General features: G+C 44.6%; 1 protein-coding gene across 1 annotated transcript; it reads right to left on the bottom strand.

Annotated features, from left to right (window-relative positions):
• Positions 1-1,080: 1,080 nt before the first annotated feature.
• On the bottom strand, positions 1,081-20,314 carry ECRG4 (ECRG4 augurin precursor). Its single transcript, XM_038156126.1, has 5 exons — positions 20,142-20,314; positions 6,835-6,962; positions 6,119-6,166; positions 3,503-3,663; positions 1,081-1,448 (listed from the first exon to the last, which is right to left on the bottom strand). Exons 2-5 carry the CDS (start codon positions 6,923-6,925, stop codon positions 1,287-1,289), a joined length of 462 nt encoding a protein of 153 aa, XP_038012054.1. The 5' UTR covers positions 6,926-6,962; positions 20,142-20,314; the 3' UTR covers positions 1,081-1,286.
• Positions 20,315-20,609: the final 295 nt, after the last annotated feature.

Raw genomic sequence — 20,609 nt, 5'->3', positions numbered from 1 at the left:
AGTTAAAGCATCCATGCTGTCTTCTCTGACTGCTACCGTTGTTAGAACACATTTAATCTCTCTTTATCCTGACTCTTCAGTTACAGAAATCAGAGAAGCCAGCCTTCCTCACCTGCCCCTTCCCAGTCCTCTACATTTGTCAAGTGCCAGCAGTGCTTTCCTCTGCCCAGCTCCTCCTGAAGCCCCTGACAGATGAAATCTCCCTCCAAGGCTGATGTTGCTGTGATACAAAAATTGGTTGTGTTTCGGGATTCTTAACACACATGATGCCACCAACAATCCCCCTTTAATTCACTGTGTTTCACTAACAGATACTTGGTCTCTGATATATTTTGATGCTCAGCTTAATGTGCGTGTTTCAGTCTGAATTGGGGTAGAGGGAATTTTGCAGTAGGAAATTATGATGTCAAGGGATTGTGATGGATGCTGTCTGACACTAACTTAATTTTAAATAGCTTACTTTGTTGTTTTATTTCCTATTTTGAGCTAGGCTGAAAGCTTGATGCTAAGTGGAATGGACACAAAGGGGTGTATTCAGCAAAGATAACCTTTGGGTTATCGTGCCTGGGAGGGGTTGGGGCTGCTCAGGTTGGATGCTCTGTGCCTCAGCAATTACTGCTGAAGTCAAGTTCCTGCCTTGAGCCTGTTCCCTGGAGGATCCTTTCACAGGCTTTGTAGGTAGGCAAGCTCATCTGCACTGAATTTAGCTTTCGTGAATATCTGTGTCCTTGACCCAACAGGAGCTGCAGAAGTGCCGTGTCAGGCTTGGAGGGCTGCATGCTGTGGGTATGGAAACGGCAGAAGAGGCAACAAAGCAGCACTTTGATTGACAGGAAACCTTATTTTTCTTTTCTCCCAAGAATAATTGGATTTATTTGTTAATAGAAATGTGAATGGGAAGGCACATCTTAAATGTACTGGCTAATATTACGTATTCTATATGCCAAAGTAGATGATATAATGTAATTTTGCAATTGATTGTAGGACAGCAAGAGAAAAAGCCCTTTAAAAAGGCATCTGTAGTAATACAGTTGGAATGAAACTTGCTGATATGAAGTCTACTAAATAATGGCAACCTGATTATCAAAAAAGCTTTATTTCTATAACACTTCTTATATATGGTGTACTACGAAGTAATGATAGTTTAAAAAAAATCATGTTGCTTTCATCAAAGTCTGGCAGTTCCTTTACTCTTTCTGTTTGACATGAACAGAAGAAAAAAACAGGGCCATCCTGACTGAGGGAGGGCTCAGCCTCACCCAGTGCAGCCCTACAGGCAAATGGCATTAGTAGTCGTCGTAGTTGACGCCTGCCCCGTGCCTGAAGGTGTGTGGGTTTCGTGGGCCGATGGGAGAATCTTCATCGTAGTGGTGCTGGTAGTACCCACCATAGTACTCATTACGAGCACGCCCCAAGTTTGTCCAGTAGGAGATGTCATCTTCAAATTTCTGCCAGAAAAAAAAGAGAGCATTTGCTTTCCAGCCTGAAACTACAGTGTTGAGAAGAAACTGAAGAGGTGGAAGAGCATCTTTCAGAAATTTGGATCCTTTGCACATTTATCATAAATGAAATCTTTAGATCTAAGGGGTTTTGTGGCTTGTACCTATGGGATTATCAGGATCCTATGTGCAGGAGTTGCCCGACCCAGCCCCACACACCCTGCCCACTGCAAAGTTAAATTGAGAGCACCTTCATCTGAAATGTGCTCCAAGCACCTTTAATATTCGATTGCCTTGTCAATGGTGGACTGTAAAATTATGTCAATATTTTGCAGTTAAAAATCTAAAGGTTTAGTTCTCCCTTGCCATGTGCCTTTAGTTGCAATGTCCCTGACTGGGGGCAACAGGCTTTTTGCTTTCTGTCTGATCTCTCTCTCCCACCTTGCATAGGTAAAAACAAAGGTACAATGCAGCCTTCCAGCTATGGAAATGCAATAAGCACTTCAGTTCTGCTCACAACAGCAGAGGAAAAATAGTGTGCAAGGATATCAAATACTTGCCAAGTCAAAGACTTTCCATCTGAATGACTCTTTGGAAATATTTTTGGCTGAGATTTGGGAAAGAAAAAAGTTTGCGAATACACAATGGATAAGTATGGACCAAGTCCTTTGCTGGAACAAACAGTTATTTCATTGTTAAGACTGTGTCTTAATACTCAAGAAAACCTACTAAGTGGATTCATTGTATCCCACAACAGGCCTCATTTTGGTTTTTAAAATGCATACAGGAACTCAGAGGAGAATTCATTTTATCTGCATGGTTTGTCCTTGTTCCTTTTGGTATTTTCCCCCAGTCTTCAGCTTCTGGTGTATAAAACCACTTTTCCTATTTTTCCTATTTCTATTAGTGAAGGGGGATGTAGCCATGCTGTTGAGAAGTGACTTTTATCCACATAATATCCAGGAGAATTTAGAAAAAAGTACCCTTCATTATTTCAGCTCAAGCAAAGGATTATTTTTCTAATTGTTGCAGCTTTGAAAATGAGTGCATTCATCTTCCACATAGCAATCCACATAGCATGAAGCTTTAAAATGTACTCCAGCTTCCCTGTGCCAATGCAATCTCATTAAACATATTCATACAGCTGACAGAAGCCAAGAATTCAACATCTATAACTATTTTTACCTCTTATTAAAAGCAGAAATTATTCTACATGTGGGACTGCGACCAAGCACACTTTTTTTGCCCTATTTCAGCATCTGTTTAGTAGAGCTTTGTGTAGAGTTTGATTCCACTCCAGTGTTTTTACAAATACAGTGTTTTAAAAATATGTGTCCTTCTCATTTGAAGAGAGGCTGAGTGAATATTATCCAAAGGTTTTCCTTACACATATAGAGTGGAGGCACAGCTGCTAGTGTTCATGATGGTCAGGAGCTGCCCATGCTGTGGAGGCACAAGTGTGCACTGGGTGCATAATGTCAGTGCCATTCACTGAGAAGTGCCAGTCACAGCCAGCTTGGTGTGGATTTCTCAGCATGTTTAAAAGCTGATCAGGTTGAGGCTGACAGGAAATTACTTTCCTGAAATACGACTGATTGCTCTGAGTCTGGCCACCTATTCCACAAAGCAAACTTTGTTCATATGTCCAGTTGCAATTTGTTAAGCTTAAGTTTGATAGCAGGCAGGAACTCCATACAAGACCTTAATGTAATTTTTTTCTACTAATAAAATAATGCAAGGTTCTCTAACACGTAACAGAGGTTACGTTTCTGTGTGACATTTGCTGCTTTAAAGAAGAATTCTGGGCAGGGACACCTTCTACTAGACCAGGTTGCTCTGCTCAACGCCCCATCAAACCTGGCCTTCAACACTTATAGGAATGGGGCATCACCCACTTCTCTGAGCACTTGTTCCAGTGCCTCACCACCCTCACAGTAAAGAATTTCTTCCTAATATCTAATCTAAATCTCTTCTTTTTTTGCATTTAAACCAAATGCTCCTTGCTCTATGCCTGTCTATCCTCCCTCTTTTTTTTATAAGGCCTCTCCATTTCTTACACTGACCTGCTCGTCGAAGCCCAGGTACAGGAACTGCTGGTACCACTGCTGCACGTCGGGCTGGCTCCTGTCCCACAGCTGGCGCCTCTGGCGTCTCAGGCTGCTCAGGAACTCCTTGGCTGCCGTTTCTTTCACTGACACCTCAGGCCTCGCAGCAGCAGCAGGGGCTGAAATTAATCCCCCCCACAAAAGGCATGCCAGGAAATTTTTGGTCAGCCTGTAGTGTACTGCTTGCAGCAAGTAAGAAAATGATTCTCACATCATGCCATTACCTTTGTGCTTGCCAGTGCAATGCCTGTAGCAGAGTAGCAGTAATAAACTCGGGAAACACCGATGTAATAGGATTTCTCTGCTACCCTCATTCTCCTGGATTCTTGTAAAGCATTTCTGAGCTCAAGTACAGCAGCTAACTGAGGAATTTAAAAAAAACCACCCAAATCCAACGAGCATATACACAATGTGTTTGTGCTTTCAGGAGAGAGAAGGAGACTGGCCCTAAGTGCTACAGTTGCAGAAATTGGGTTGAAGAAGAGAGGTGAAGTTAGAATGACTAATGAAGCTGGAGAAACACTGCTAACGTATTAGAGTGAAGGGAGAAACACTTAAAAAGATGTATTTTTGAATCTGATGTGTAAAAAAGTATCATTTAGATGAGTGCTACTAAATGCCCTGTTTGCCTGAAAAGCCCGTCAGGTTTTCATAACACCCTACGTGAGGGGTGCATGGAAATGCCCTCAACCTGCCAGACCCAGACTTGCCATCTGGCTTGCTCCATGCCTGAGAACAGTGTGCTGTGGCTGCTGGAGGAATTGATGCACCTCCCAAAGACATGGATGAGAGGACTAAGCAGGATGAGAAGAAATGGCCTCAAGTTGTGCCACAGAAGGTTTAGCTTGGATATTAGGAAAAAGTCCTTCACTCAAAGAGTGGTCAAGCTTTGGAACAAACTGCCTAGGGAAGTGGTGGGAATTGCCATCCCTGGAAGTGTTTGAAAAACACATGGTTTTTCGGGGACATGGTTTAATGGTGGGTGTGACTCTGCTGGGTAAATGGTTGGATTTAAACTTAGAGATCTTTTCTAATCTAACAGTTCTATGATTCTGTGACTGGCCGCCCCCTGTCCACACATGGAAATGATAAAACATGGTATTGATCCGGCTGTGAAACAAGAAGTGTGTAGGAGTAGGAGAAGTCTTGCCTTCAGATGGTTCATTTCAATGAGGGAGAAATCAGGAACACAGGTGTGCATGGGATTTTTGGAGGATGTTAGGGAAGAGACTGGGGTAGGCAAGGAAGTCAAGTGGAGATGTAAAGAAAACCACTGAAGCAGGAGCTGAGCAGACTCACAGAGGAAGACAAAGGACTACAGAAAAAAAGGAGATTCTGAAGATAAAAAGGGATAGATGAGTTGTTGCAGTAAGTGGGAAACAGTAGGCTGTCCTGCAATGATGAGCTAGAAACTGATAACTCACCATGAGCTTGAACTGGGTGTTGTTGCTGGGAGGGACAGCTGAGCAAATGTCCCACGAATGAGCCCTCACACAAGGGACACTGCCAGCAAAGGAAGCAGTACTGTGTGCTTGGCCTGCTCACTTTAGAAACCAACCAGAAAAGGGGAGCAAGGCTGGAATTAAAGAGGCTGCATATTCCCTCCATCATCAATTTTGCAGTTCTTCCTGATCTAAGCCATGTTGTCTGCATGCCCCAAGAGCCCTCCCCAGGGGACCTGAACAAACAAGTGGCCACTGTGGTGGTGCAGGAGGGTCACTCCTATCTTCACACAAGCCCTGCAGAATGGTAACATAAGGAACCCACACACAAGGAAAACAGAGGTGGGTGGGATATATATTTAGTTCTGGCAAGAGGTGTGGAGTGATGCCAGAAAAAAACACCAGTGCAAAATTAGAAAGCCTGGCAGGAAGTGGAAGTCCCCTCTGTGGGGGTATAAATTCTTTGCTTCAGCCATAGAGCAGGCTGAGGGGAGGTGGCCAAAACTTCTGGGGTGTTTCATCTGCTGTGGTGCAGCTTGTTCCCAGTTGGCATCGTTTCCACCACCTTCCCTCAGTGAGCCATTCCACGCTTCTGACTGCTGGGCCTTTGGCCATCATCTCTCCTGTAAGAGAGCAGTCTTCCAAAAAGGAAGCACATGTGGGGCCAAGAAGACAAAAAGAACAAGTCAAGGCATCACAGGCAAGCCAGGTTTGCACATATTCATCCCTGTGCCTGAGCCAGCAGTATTTCCATGCATTCCTTGGAAAAGTTAGTGACTGCCCCAAATAGATAAATGCCACGTCTGCCATGCATACACTGGAAAAGGCTGGTGCTGTGCTGTGTGCAGAGCAAAAGGCAGCATGCCTGAGGCTGGGAACCTGGGATTTCAGAGGGAGCTGAGGTAAGCAGAGCCTCCAGCCCAGCATCCCAAACAGACACGCAGGCAGAGGCTCTGCCTGGGCAGGAGGTGTTGGTGTGGCCCATAGTGAGTGTGGCCCTGTGCTTGCAGCCTCCTGCTCCATCTGCTCTCCTGGAGCTGGAGGTACAGGGACAGCTCATCGACAGCTTTGACTGACAGCAACTGACTGCGAGGAAAAACAAGGGAGAGCACTTTGCTGTCTCTTTACTTACCTTCTCGTTTCTGAAGCAACAGTTTAAGCTTATTTCCCCTTGAAGCATCTAGATAAATAAAAATAAAACACATACATTTAATGAGAAGGAAATAGCAACAACAACAACCACCAAAGATTATTTCTCAAAAAGTGCCAGAAGTATTTTTGTCATAGCTCCAGTTCAAGAGGCAAAGCAGGAGCTTGCTCTCTTTGCTCCCCTTTCCACACTTGAATGCAACACACATTGCAGGGAAGCTTCTGATACTCCAGCATCTTCTCCCCAGCTCTCTTGGCAAGGGAAACCCTATAATGGCCTTCTTCACCAAGTAAATTATTATATTTTTCATCAGAAAAACGCAGCTGGTGCTAGTACCAGCACCCAGAGCAGCATGATAATGCTGAAAGCCCCTAGTCACTGAGTGAGGGCCGTGCTAACAATCAGAGCGCTCCAAAATTGTGCCTGGCATCCTGCCCCAAAGCACATCGAAGCACTCATCCTGCTGATCCCCAGGCTGCCAGCGCAACGGGAGACCTGCAAGCGCTCGGCTGCTCCGAAATGCTTCAGTCACCGGCAGAGAAGCGCCTTTTTAAAAAGATGCCCGACTCGCACAAGGCTTGGAGCGCCCGAAGGCTCTCACCCATGCGGGATGCCAAGGGAAGGTTTTTCCCGCTCCCCAGGCCGTGCCGGGTTACGCTTTCCCCGTGTCCCGCATCCCGCACGCCGCGCTCACTCACCGGGGGCCGCGCAGAGCAGCGGGAGCAGGAGGAAGAGGAGGAGGAGGAGGGAGGCCCCGGGCAGGGCCCCGCGGGGACACGGCGGCGGCATGGCGGCAGGGGCGGCGAGGAGAGGAGAGGAGTCCCACCTGTGAGGAGGACACGGAGAGGATGGAGGTGGAGGGCGGCGGGAGGAGCGGAGCGGAGCGGAGGGAAGGGCCGGGCCGGGCCGGGCCGGGCCGGGCGGGGCGGGGGCGCCGGGGATGCCGCGGGACTCCGCAGCCCGCCCTCGGAGCGGGGCAGGAGCGGCACCCGCCCGCTGCTCCGCCACTTCCCAGAAACACTTCCTTACTGAAGTTCCACATATTCGATCCGGTGAGACCGGTAAGGATCTTTCAGCGGTTTATGCAGGCTTCTCTGACAGGGGAGTTTAAAAAACATTAAAATGGCTGTAGCGTGTCATTTCACATTGCCCTCGATATAAACCCAGTTTGTCAGATCCTTGTAACAGTGCATGGAAATGGAGAGATTGTCCTGATGGAAAAACTAAACAGAAGCAACAAAAGGTGACTTAGTTCGGGGTTTTCTCTGTATCCCTTCCTCTCACTGCGCAAACCCACAGAAAATCACAATGCATTTTAGCTGATTAGCTTTAAAATATAATTTGAAAATTATTTTTTCTGCATATGGACAGTTTTAGTTTATTGTAAGAACTCAGGGACCAAAAGCCAAACTCACAAACTAAGAGCCCTTGCTCAGCAGTTCCATTACTCTAATGGTGCCTAGACTTACTCTTGCCTTTTCCTAATTTGGATTTAAACCTTCCCTTGGTGAATTAATCTTCTATCAGTTCCTTCCCCTGCAGATGCCAGAAACACCCCAGATGAATTCCTAATGAATTCCTTACCCATCCTAAGACACAAACCTCTCTCTTCCCTCACAGCAGAGACCCACAGCACTCAGGAGACCATAATGAGCACCTCACCTCCTGCTGAACCTGTGCCAGCAGAGAGCAAGGGAGAGCCAGGCCCCCTCTGTAAACTACTTGTGAGAAATCTGGCAGGTTCTGGGGCCTTGGCTCTGTGCTGGAAGGATCAGTTCCAGATCAGTTGCAGATGAATACACACACACACACCGAGTGCATACTCTATATTTTGCAGTTGTATATAAATATGTACATTGAATATGTATGTGTGTATATACACACAGCCACGAATGCATGGTGGGGGAGCTGTGCAGTGGCAGCTCCCTGTGATGAGATGTGGAACACAGACAGGCACAGCAGATCTTGGGAGTGGGACCAGACCCCATGGCTGGCTTCACCACTCACTGTAAAATGCAGATGAATCACCAGAGTAGGCTGGTCCCTCAGCAGTGTCCCAGCCCCAGCCTGAATGCTGCTTCAGGAAATTGCTCCTGTTTTCCCCACACATTTTTCCTCTTCTGGAAAAGATCACTTGAATCTGCACTCAAAGCTTTTCCCTTGCTGCCCTTCATCCCCCAGCACCCCGGAGCTCAAGCTCAGGCATCTCGGCTCATCCTTTTTGTAAGGATTTCTTACAAGAACATGAAGTGATAGGACAAGGGATAAGGGCTTCAAACTGAAAAGGTTTCCTTCAGATATTAGGAAGAAATTCTTTACTGTGAGGGTGGTGAGACCCTGGAACTGCTTGCCCAGAGAAGTTCTGGATGCCCCATCCCTGGAAGCATTCAAGGCCAGGTTGGATGGGGTTGTCTGAGCAACCTGGTCTTTGAGAAGGTGTCCCTGCTCATGGTGGGGAGGGGTTGGAATGAGATCATCTTTAATGTTTTTCCCAACCCAAACCATTCTACGATTCTATTACCCCAGTTCAAGTGGCAGTGTCACACAGCAGCTCCACACAAAGTGCCTCTTGCTCTGTGCAGGACCCACATCTTCCCACAGAGAGAGAGCAGGATGGAGCAGCACCCTCCCGATCCCTGAGATGGAAGCACTTCCATAGGAGCTGGGGTCCCAGCTCAACTCCCATGCAAATGTGAACCAGAACTTGGCTTTTCCGTCGCTGTTTTCGAGTGGTTTTTCCCTGTAGCCCCATGCTTCAAGTGTCAGCAGATAACACCATGTGTTGGAGCAAACGCCCCTTCTCCTGAATCAATGCACTCTTTCATCAGGTTAACAGGCTGACAGCCTGTTTGCTAAAACCACCAGAGCTTTTGGGATAGCTATTTGCAGAATATAGCTAGAAGGGACAGAAGTGAAGAGCACATATGCAAGACTACATGGAAAAGCTGTGATGGAGTTAATTTATAAAACCAGGGCAATAATTCATGAATATTCATGGTTTACTGCTATACTGATAATGGCAGAAGTTGTTTTGTTCAGCTGGTTGGTTTGTAACAAGCCTTGTGTGAGACCTGGGGCTCTACAGAACTTCAGGTGCTTTATGCTTCTCTGCCAAGGAAATACAAAGCACTGAACCTCTTCTGGATACTAGATGCACCATGATGACTCAAGAAACTGCTGTGATAAAATGCAGTCTTGTGAAACCCAGAGAAAGGATTGACTCAAGTACAAGGTTATTGTAGAAATTCATTGCTCTGGTGATGGAAGAAGTGATCGACAGAAGACTATAACCCTCAGGTTTAAAGTGAGTGCAGTGTCATTGAGAAGAGGTCACTTTCTCAGTTCAGGGGATAGAAGTTTTTGACATAAAGTAAAAAAAGCATAACAGCACTTCTTTTCAAAGGTGGGGTGAAAGGTGACTGATGTTTTCCCAGTAGCAATCTCTATTTCCTTTCAGGTTGTTTTAAGGACTTAAGGCAGTGTTGCCCAAGTATTGTAGTAAGACACGTATTTTTCTGCCGAGCTTGCAACTACTGCATTGTTGTTCCAGGTATTTACCCCCGAGTGAATATCCAAGTTTATTGTCATGTCTGCAGTACCCTTTTCTGTTATTTACCATGAAAAACTACAGTTGCTGTGTGTGCAGCTGGAATACTGCAGTGTTTTCCTGAGATCTGTCCATCAGCAGTGACACTGCACTCTTTAAAACCTCCCTTTCTTCAGCATCATCAGGATCACCAGTCCTTGTTCTTCTTGTAGGTGACTTTAACCTGCCAGACATCTGCTGGGAGCTTAATACAGCAGAAAAGAGACTGTCCAGGAAGTTCTTAGAGTGTGTGGATGACAACTTTTTGTCACAGCTGGTGAGTGAGCCCACCAAAGGACGGACTACGTTAGACATTTTGTTTGTAAATAGAGATGGGCTGGTGGGAGATGTGGTGGTTGGAGTTCTCAATATCTGGTGAAAGGAGGAGGAAATCAATAATACTCTTACATTGGACTTCCGGAGGGCAGACTTTGGCCTATTTAGGTGACTTATTCAGAGAGTTCTTTGGGAAGCAGCCCTTAAAAACAAAGGAGTTCAGGAAAGGTGGGTGTGCTTTAAAACAGAGATCTTGAGGGCATGGGAACAGACTGTCCCTGTGTGCTGAAAGATGAGTAAATGGGGCAAACATCCAGCCTGGATGGGCAATGAGGTTTTGAATGAGCTTAGAAATAAAAAGAGGATGTATCATCTTTGGAAGGAGGGTCTGGTGTCTCAGGAAATATTTAAGGGGGTTGCTAGGGCATGTAGGAAAAAATTAGAGAGGCCAAAGCTCAGTTGGAACTTCATTTGTCAACTTTTATAAAGGATAATAATTTTTTTTTTTACAAATATATTAATGGTAAAAGGAAGGTAAGACCAACCTCGGTTCTCTGTTGGATGGGAGGGAACTTAGTAACTGCTGGTGAGGAGAAGGCAGATGTGCTTAATGCCTTCTTTGCCTCAGTCTTTAGTGGGCAGACTGCTTGTCCCCAGGACAGCTGTCCTCCTGGGCTGGCCGATGGTGTCAGGGAGCAGAATGTTATCCCTGTTATCCAGGAGGAGGCAGTCAGAGAACTGCTGAGCAGCTTGGATGTTCATAAATCCATGGGACCAGATGGGATCCATCCCAGGGTGATGACGAAGCTGGCAGATGAGCTTGTGAACCCTTTCTCCATCATTTACCAACAGTCCTGGCTCACTGGTGAGGCTCCAGATGACTGAAGGCTGGCCAATGTGACACCCATTCTCAAAAAGTGTAGGAAGGAGGATCCTGGTAATTATAGGCCAGTCAGCCTGACCTCAGTACCTGGTAAGGTTATGGAACAGTTTATATGGAGTGATATATTGATATTGATATTTAACACATCCCTGGATGTGTTTAGAAAAAGACTGGATGTGGCACTCAGTGCCATGGTTTAGTTGGGGTGCTAGGGCATGCGTTGGACTTGATGATCTTGAAGGTCTCTTCCAGCCTAATGATTCTGTGTGATTCTATGTATGGAGGTGTTTAAGGCTTGTTTTAGGGCTTGATTTGCTTCCGTGTGCACTCCAGTGCTGGAAGCCTCTGCTGGTGTGGTTGGGCAGCATTCTCAAGGGCATTAGGTAAGAAAGTCTGCACCAATGATGTCATTTGGTTAAATGTCTTTCATCACCACTGGTGACAGTAGAAGACCCTTGATGTAGAAATTTCATTGAAAGATGTTAATTAATGCTGTCAGCAGGGCTGTTCCCCAGACAGCTCTGGAATGAGGAGCAGTGAGCAGGGCCCCTTTCATGCACGGTGTGAACTCCATCAAGCCCTTCAGCATAACAAAGACCGTGAATTGGAAGGAAGCCTGCAGCAGGATAGCAGGATAGAACTGGTGGGTTCATTACTTTCCCAGCATGGGGTTCGACTGGGGACTGTGGTCTTGCAAGCCTGAGGTAAAAATCTGGGAGCAATCCAGTGGAAACTACTCTGAACCTGACTTCAAGAATATACAGGCAGGAGCAAGGCAAGGAGCTCACTGAAGAAATTCTGGTGGCTTTTTTTGGGGGGAGAATGTAATCTCTGGCTCAAAGCATCATGAATTTTAAGGTGTTTTACTATTATTACTATAGTTAATATTCTATATTTTGCCTAAAATTTTGTACAAAGAGATCTCTGAATAGGAGAGATGCCTCTGCTTTTGCCTCTCGTCACAGTAGCTGTTGAGAGAACTGTGGTTTGTTCATTAAAATGTAACAGATAGTATCAGTAATGGCTATTCAAGGATATTCAGTAATTTCAAGCACAACAAAAAACACACTAAAAAGATTGATCTTGGTTTCTTTCTCTCTTTCTTTATTAGGATTCATGATTTTAAGTGTTTCAACACACTAATGTTCTTAAATACAGTGTAGATTAAATGCTTATATAATCACAGAACTCCCGAAACTGGATTTCCAAGAAAACTCCCTCCACCAAATATAATGAGACTTAGGATAAAATAATGAGGCTCAATGTCATCATAATTTGATAGGCAAATAGATAAGTTGGAAATTGGCCAGGGAGTGCAGGAGATGACACTTCATCTTTTACAAATAAGTACGTGTAGATTTTAACAATCCACTAAAATGATCCATTTGAACATGGCAGCACTGAACACTGTTCCTAACACCCAGAAAATTATTACTTTCTGCTAATAAGGTTTCCATAAATCTCCCAGCCATATTGTCCAGGTTGCTTGCCTTAAGGTAGAGGCACTTGGCGCTCCAAATCATTTTCTGCAGCCTGTTCCAAGAAAACTGCAGGAGCCATGTTTTCCTTCCAAACAGAAGGACGAATATTTAAATCATCAGTCAATTCTTTCCAAAATATTTTGAGTTTCATACCATTTCTTCCGCTGCCCCAGAGATGTCCTGACAGTGACAGGACCAGCCCCAAGACTCAGAGCAAACGTATTTTCTTTAGGAAAAATTTATTTGTTTTCAGCTGTGAGTCTCATTGTCCTTGGCACATGGTTTGGAACACATTTCAGCCATTGCATCTCAACTGGTTGCACCATTTCTTTGGTCCATTTTAATAATAAATATTAGAGCTCATATTTTCCATAGAAAATAGCTTAAAATAAAGTGGTTGGGATTTTTTTTTTCTCTCCTGCTTTGCTACTGCTGATATTTTTCTCAGCTTCTGTCTGAGCCTGCCAGGTAAGAAATGGTGTCTGTTGGTCTGTCCATCCTCCTCCCTTCACTGACTGACAGTACTTTGCTGCCCTCACTGCAGAATTTACTTTACTGCTCTGGTGATAAGCACAGTGAGAAGCAGATTAGTTCAGCAACGTTATCAGATCACGGCTGCTTCCTTTCCACAGAGGGATAAAAACATTCTATCTCTAAGAAATCCTTCTCCTTTTTCTCTTCCACTGCCTCCAGCATACTTTTACAATAAACCTAGAAGCATGTAGAAATCTGTATGTTAGATTTACCCAGGAAGGGAGATGGAGAGGGACTGTAGTACATTAATACCTGTTTTTCTGACATGGCCTGATTTCATTCAAATCATTCTCTCTTTTACTGCTGTCTTTTGGGATACTTAGTTTTTATGCTTTTTATTTCTGAGCAATATTTTACTTGTGTTCATTGCCTTATTTTATTATTCACATCCAGAATGTACACACACTCTCATAAAAAAAAAAAAAACAAACAACCCTGAACAAACCAAAAAAAACCCACCAAAACCCAGACCCCCCCAACAAACAAGCTGCACCTACTCAAAGATTAAAAAATGCAGAATCTCAAAAATCTTAAATCTTAGCCATGACAGCGGTTAAAATGTGGGCATGTTCCAGAGTGGATTTCAGCCTGTGCAGAGAAGTTCACTAGCAGAACAGGTTTGCCTTCTGAGGAGCAAAGAGCCTGAGACAGTGATGGGTGACTCTCTAATAGGTCTGCGCCTGGTTTCCTTCCCTGTGCCTCAGTCCCCACAGCGCCAGGAGCCCGCAGCAATGCTGGGCAGCCTGGGCAGCAGGGCAAGCCCTGTGCACCTCCACTGCCACCTCCCCAGCACAGCCAGAGCCTCAGAGACCTGCAGAGACGCAGCTCGTGCCCACTGAGCACGTGCTGTAAAAATATCTGGGTTCTGTTTGAAATGGGAGAAAGTGTGTGCAATTTCATGGGGAAGGGAAAGGGGAACATCCCAGAGAGCTGCTGGGAGCTGCCACTCTTGGCTCAGTTTGAAGCCCATTCTTCAAAGCAGAGGAGCGGGAACACTGCCTGGAGTGTGCCAGGCATTTTCAGCATTAACAAAAACAACCTGCTTTCCCCTGCCTGCCTTCTCAGGCAGGTAGGGATCACATGGGCTGCAGTTTCCAGCAGCATTGCCAGCCTGCCCGAGGCAGGCCCACGGGATGCAAAACGTCTGCCCAAACAGTTGAAATACAAAATACAGCAGTCACCTGCAGCAGAGGCCAGGTGACTTCTCTCTCCTCGGGTCAAAAATGAGCCCTTGGGAGCCTTAGGAACATGCTGTGCATCGCAGCTTGGAGCATGATTCTCAGGTTATTAGAGCAGAAACCTCACTTGTCTTCCTGGCTTTATCACACATGACCTTGCACCCCTCTTGATCTGCTCTGTGGCCACTCTTGCTGGGTCTGCTTTATATCCGTGCTTCTCAGTTCCACCAACGCCCTGCCTGTGAACAAGCCCATGCTTCTGCCCATCTGATGTTGGATTACCTCTCTGATTTACAGGTCAGTTTGTTTCCAGGAGAATGCACTCCCTGTACTGTCTCTGTGCTGCTGCTGAGTAAGAGATAGTGACATCTTTAATCTTCCCCCATGAAGCCCCACTGCATCCAGCTGTCCCTGGATGCCAGTGCCTTCAAAGGGTGGGTGGCTGTGAGCTATGGAAATTTGAGGGAAGGTTTTTTGCCCATTGGGACCATTTAGGCACCCACCCTGCAAGTATTCGTGCACACATGCATTTTTAATCACAAGAGCCCTGAGGAATCCCATTTATCTCAGAAAGATTAAATCCCACTCTATGCCTGGATCTCACAAAACACTGTTATACAGAAATGTGGCTCTGCTGGAAAGATGGGCATTTCATCCCACCTCCGCTCTCCTGACCCTGTGTTTGGTGAGCAAGAGAAAGGAAGGCTGCTGGTCTCTGATCCCAAATCACAGCATGGGGCCAGACCCAGCTCACATCAGTTCTCATGCTAGGAGGGCTGCACAACTCCTGAACCCATGCTGGCTCTCCATCAACCAAGCAGAAGAGCTGCCTGCACTTGTCAGTGTAGACAGGCCTCCAGAGCCCCGGCTCACTCCTTGAGGCCCTGGCAGAATTGCTCTTTTGCCCTGGAACTCCTGCCACAGAGGATGGCACAGAGGAGATATGATGCTGCCATCTATCTCCAGCATGTTGTTTCCCTTCCATCAAAAATGTCCTGGCAGGCAAGACAGCCATGGTTTTGGTCAGATCACTCAGTTTGTGGGCCAGACTAGATATCAACTTCAATCTGAAAGTTAATCAGCTTCAGAGAGAGGAATTCTGAGGATGCAATTCTTCAAGTAGGAATGAGCAATTCAATCGCTTACTTTTACCAAAACCAACACAAAATTATTTTGCCTCCTCCTCTCTCAAGATCTGCTGTTACAAATCTTAATATCTGACTCCTTTTTTTTTTTTAAAGAGGACCACAGTGATTTTTCCTTTGAAGAACCTTGTCCTGGTTTAACACATTTTCACATCCTTTATGGCAGATCTGAAGTACTGTTCCTGAGAGAAGGACAGTGACAGCCTTTTTATTAGGTAATGTTACCACCTAATGGCTACAATTCAAAGATACTTTTACCTGGTAATTATTTTTTTTAAATGGGCTGCAAGTGTAGTACGTATTCCTGAATGGTATTTGGAATTGGGGAGGACCTAAGCTGGGTAATGCCCCAATGCCCTGGTGACACCAATCTCTTTCTCTCATGTGTGAGTCCAGGTTAGGGTTTAGCCATACAGCAGTGAGTAAACACCCAGACAAACCTTTGAGGATCTATTTTACCTTACAGAAATGGCACTGGCACAGTAATGACTCTATGATAGACTGGGGGAGGCCACACACTGGTATTAGGCTGTTTATTTTTGCTTACTTATAACTGGAATAGAAACATCTTCTTAAAGATGGTCACTTAAACTTGTAATTTTTACGTTGATTAATGTAGATGTAGGGACAGCAATATAACTTGGATGCTGGTAATCACATAGAACCATCTAGGCTGGAAAAGACCTCCAAGGTCAGCAGGTCCAACCACTGACCAATCACCACATGGTCAACTAAACCATGGCATGCAGTGCCACATCCAGTTGTTTCTGGAACACTTCCAGGGATGGGGACTCCACCATCTCCATTGGGAGTCCATTCCAGTGTTGTTACCCTATCTGTGAAGAAGTTCTTTCTGAATTTCTGTTGTTGATAATCAATTGTTAACCAGTCATGGCAAGATCACTGTATCATAGAAACATTTAGTAGGGAAAGGCCTTTAAGATGATGGAGTCCAACAACAAACCTTCCACTGTTGAGTCCGCCACTAACCATGTCTCTAAGTGCCAAATCCATGCATCTTTTAAAAACCTCCAGGGACCATGACTCCAGTGCTTTGCTGGACACCAGGGAGGAGATAGGAGCACATGGGAAGCTTTCTGCTGTTTGGTTTTGGTTTTTTTTTTATTTCAATTAAGAGAAAATGACAGATCAGTCATATTTTAAAGAGCACCACACCCATCACGGCACCACAATTTTCAGAGACTGGGCCTGACCAGATGCTTTGCAAAATGTAGGCACTTGGGTAAGGAAAGTTGTGGTTCTGCTAATTTAAATACAATAGTTGTCCTTTGCCTTAGTAAAGCCAATCCTTTACCCTTGAAAACTTCATATGAAATTTTTGTCATGGGGTTTGAGTTGGCCATGAGAAATTATTTTACACTTAAAAAAAAAGCACCAAATACAACCAAATCACTGAATCATTACAAAGCCACTAAATATGTCCGTGGAAAAGCTTTTCCATAATACTAATCTTACTTGACTTACTAATTTTATTTTGTACTTAATCCATGCTGAGATGTTTGAAGAGGAAGGAGAGAAATACACAAAAGAGACGAGAAATACATAGCAGAGAGAAGAGAGAAATACAGAGTGGAGAGAGGACTCTTTATCTGATAAGAAGGAACACATGTTGTTAGGCATGTATTTTAGTAAAGAAGCCAAAACCCTCAAATCTCTGCTGCTGTTACCATTCCTACAGAATTCCCATCAAACCTACAGTCTCAATATATGAAACAATCAATCAGTGTCCCTAGACATGGAGAGAGCCCACTGCCCAAGGCACAGATGGATTTCCCTGCGAGCACACAGGCAACTCCAGGCAAGACTAAAAAAAGAAACAGATTAAAACAAAGGTTGACAAAATACCCTCATTTTGGTTTCATTATGAACAAATTCCAACTCTTATTATTTCATCCAAGCTGTCTCTCTCCTATTCATCTCCAGCCTCCACTTAAATAACATATATTTTCATTTAAAAATAAGCTGTCATTACACAGGACTAAACTCCTATATGTAAATAAACAATACAAACTAGGAATATTAATCAAAGATCTGAGCACATTTCCTGCATAGCAAATATGTTGGAAAATGTATCTTCCTATTCCCGTCCCTTACTATATAGGCAGCTTCAGGAACAAATTATCCCAAATGATCTGAGTTTATGACAAGAACAAGTACACTTACAAAGCACATGTAATTTGCTTACTGATATTTGAATTCTGTGCATGGACAATGCATGTGCAGGTAGTGGAGCAACCTCCCTTCTGAAGCACTTTTAACCTAATTGGATGTGTAATGGGCTCAGAGTCTAAGGGGAAACATCAGATGGATGTTAACAATACCGGAACAACTTCTAAAGAATTGTCTTGGACTATGTGGATCTTTCTTAATCAAGGAGAGGCTTTCTTCTCCCTGTCAAGAGACAGTCTCCGCCACAGGTACTCTTCTTGATCCTGAAATATGACTTTATACAGGGATGTCAGAGGACCTGAATTATGCATGTGGTCAGCCCAGAGTGATGTCATCTAGCCTTAAAATCAACGCATCTCTCTTGGATGTGAAAGGAAGGAGAAGACAGGTGGTAGTGTAGAGTTTGTAAATTCACAAGTCACCTATAAAATAGATTTCTTCAAATTTATACGAAAATGCCAGCTGAAGACAGCTTTCCTCCACCCTAACCAATATTGTTTTCCCATCAATTGCTCAGCAGTGGCTTCAGGCAATACCTGAAAAAAGCTGGTGGCTCATGACAGCACTACAAGGAACAGAGAGGCTGCAAGTAAGAGGCAGAGGAGGCAAAGGGCACTGGTGTAACATTAGAAAGGCCAACGGGCAAGAGTGATTTTACAAGGCCTTGACAAATTCCATTTACTCCCCAAAGTTAAAGACTTGTGCTCGTGCCTCCTGCCTAGAATGAAAACTCATCCTCCTGCTGAGGATGAAATCTGTGTGGTGAGTGGTGAGAATATTCTCTGTAAGCACAGCCTTCACAAAGCAAAGGAACACAAAGCAAAGACGTGTGTCTCCCCATAGCTACACTGAGACCCAACCATCAGATTTAATGGTTGCCACAGGGAAGGACTGACATAAGGGCTTATCCTTCCTGTAGCTGAAAATCCAGGTTTGATGCACGCTCTGTTAACTGTTCAATTCCAAAGGTCTCAGCATCTTTTTTTAGTAACCACACTTACACTTGGCAATCAATATTTTCAGAGGCCACTGACACAGCCTTAAAGGCATCCCATCTGTCTGTCATCGGAAAGTTTCTCATCTCTATATATCCACATTAGTATTCACAGGGAATGAAGCCTTATTAAAAAAAATACATTGAATATGAGGCCTCTAAAAATGCCGTGGTGGATTTATTACAGAATGTCAGTGTGTTGGAACACCCAAATGAACATTCATGTGAGAAGCCCCAGAAAACAGCAGACCCCACACAGTGTCTTACAGACAATGCTTCTTTATACCATTAAGTTCTCCTTATAGTAAATCAAGCCTAACGCAGCATGAAAACTTTCTGTATTTCAGCCTGTGCAAAAGAAATGCTTTTCCCTATTGTTTTTTAATGACAGATGTTTCCCTTTGAATTTTCATACTGTAGCACAGATCATTCTACAGTCACTTAAAACTCTACAGGTGTACATTAAGGTATGTGAATAAACTGCAATGGTAAAATATGCAGAACCTCTGCATGCCAATTTTTTTCTAAATATCATCTGTCCATCATTGTTCTCTGCACTTGTTAAGAGATGGTGTTCTTCTACCCTACCCAAAATTCCCTAAACAAGACAGATTCTTAAAAAAGTCCAAAGTAAGACTTATCCATGAGAACCATCTTATTTATTAGGCACTTTTCTGAGGCCAAGAATATAGCTTGGCTGAAACCAAGACCTTAGGAGGTCTTAGCAGGAGTTCAGTTGAAAGAGTTTAGGAGCACCCCACGCCTGATTTAACCACATGCCTACAAACATGACACACAGAGCAGGCTGCCTTGCTCCAGGTCCTCTTGCCCAGCCTGCAGCACAGCATTTTCCTGCAGGATTGTGGTGAGATGTCACTTCTGACCATTTCAATCAGTCCAGCTGTAGGGATGCTGAGGCTGGGTTGGGACGTGCATGCCCTTGGAGCACTGCAGCTACAGCTGCATCACTGAGTTTTGAATGTCTTCTGCAAACCTGGCTCAAGTCTTCAGGCTATATGGGCTATGAGTAAAGTCCAGCCTGAGGAGGTGGGGCAAGCATATTAACTGATGATCAGATCTGAAGAGTAAAAATACACTCTGGCTACTGCCTTCAGCTTGCTTTCAGGAATCACAGTGAAGCTGAGCCACTCAATTGTCAAGCTTGCTTTTGTTGCAAATACTCTCCTTTTATTCCCCAAACATGGCATTCCTAATTGTACCTATAAATTACGTCTTCAGTCCTCTTGTGTAGCAGCATGAAAAACAAGTTTTAACATGGAATGTGACAAATCTACAGAAGTACACAAACCATAAGACATCTGTGTTACAAAGTGCACATTTCATCAAAGAGATTTTTTTAGTTGTTTTCCCATTGGTCAGCTGCAACAAAGAAAGTAATAACAAACAAACATTAGATTTCCCAGGGACTCTGCTAGTATCCCCTCTATGTTCACTCACTTCTAATACTTTCAGTCATCTCCTCCTCTGCAGAGCACACATTCACACCCTGGTGTATACACACACAGGCATGCACAGGCAGACAAAGAGCATCCTTCCAGCAAGGAAAATGCCCTGCATAAGGCTACAGATCACTGAAGGCTAAAACATTTCTTTATGGTACCCCACAGCTGTTGTCAGGGAAGAAGTAAGACACCACAATAATTTTTTTCTAAAGAGCACTGACATGTTTTTGACATTCCTCCCCTTCTTCCAGCAGACAAATATTTTATTGGTTTACCTTTAATGCAATATGCTTCCTCTCTCCTTCCCAGGATGGGAATGCCTGGCCAGAAGAAACGACCTTTCCTGCCACAGAACAACTTTCTCTTTATTTCAGCATGCCTTGCCTCCTGCAAGCAGGGCAAGAAGCGACCAAGGCTGGGAGCGCGGGAGCCACGGGACTGGTGGGGATGCCGGGCGTGAAAGGCGCGTTTATTCTGCCTCTCCCAAATCCAGCCCCTTGGCTGGAGGCGTCTACCTTGGACCAAGTGTGGGGAATCACATTTCTCCTTGATCAGGCTGGCTGCCTGGAGGAAGATGATTGCAAGCAGATGTACCCATGTTCTCATGTGAAAGGAATTTCAGCTTCTGTGTCAGCTGTACTGTACGATGAGCCCAGCTCCAGGGAGCATTTTAGCGATCTTTAATTCTTTGCAGGTGCTGGGAACCAGCATTTGTTGGTACAGCAGGGCTGAGACAAAGGAGG

The sequence above is a fragment of the Motacilla alba genome, chromosome 1, assembly GCF_015832195.1.
Source record: "Motacilla alba alba isolate MOTALB_02 chromosome 1, Motacilla_alba_V1.0_pri, whole genome shotgun sequence".
In the NCBI taxonomy this organism is placed as follows: Eukaryota; Metazoa; Chordata; class Aves; order Passeriformes; family Motacillidae; genus Motacilla; species Motacilla alba.
Note: the sequence above shows the minus strand (reverse complement) of the source record. Positions and strands in the feature narration are given on the sequence as shown.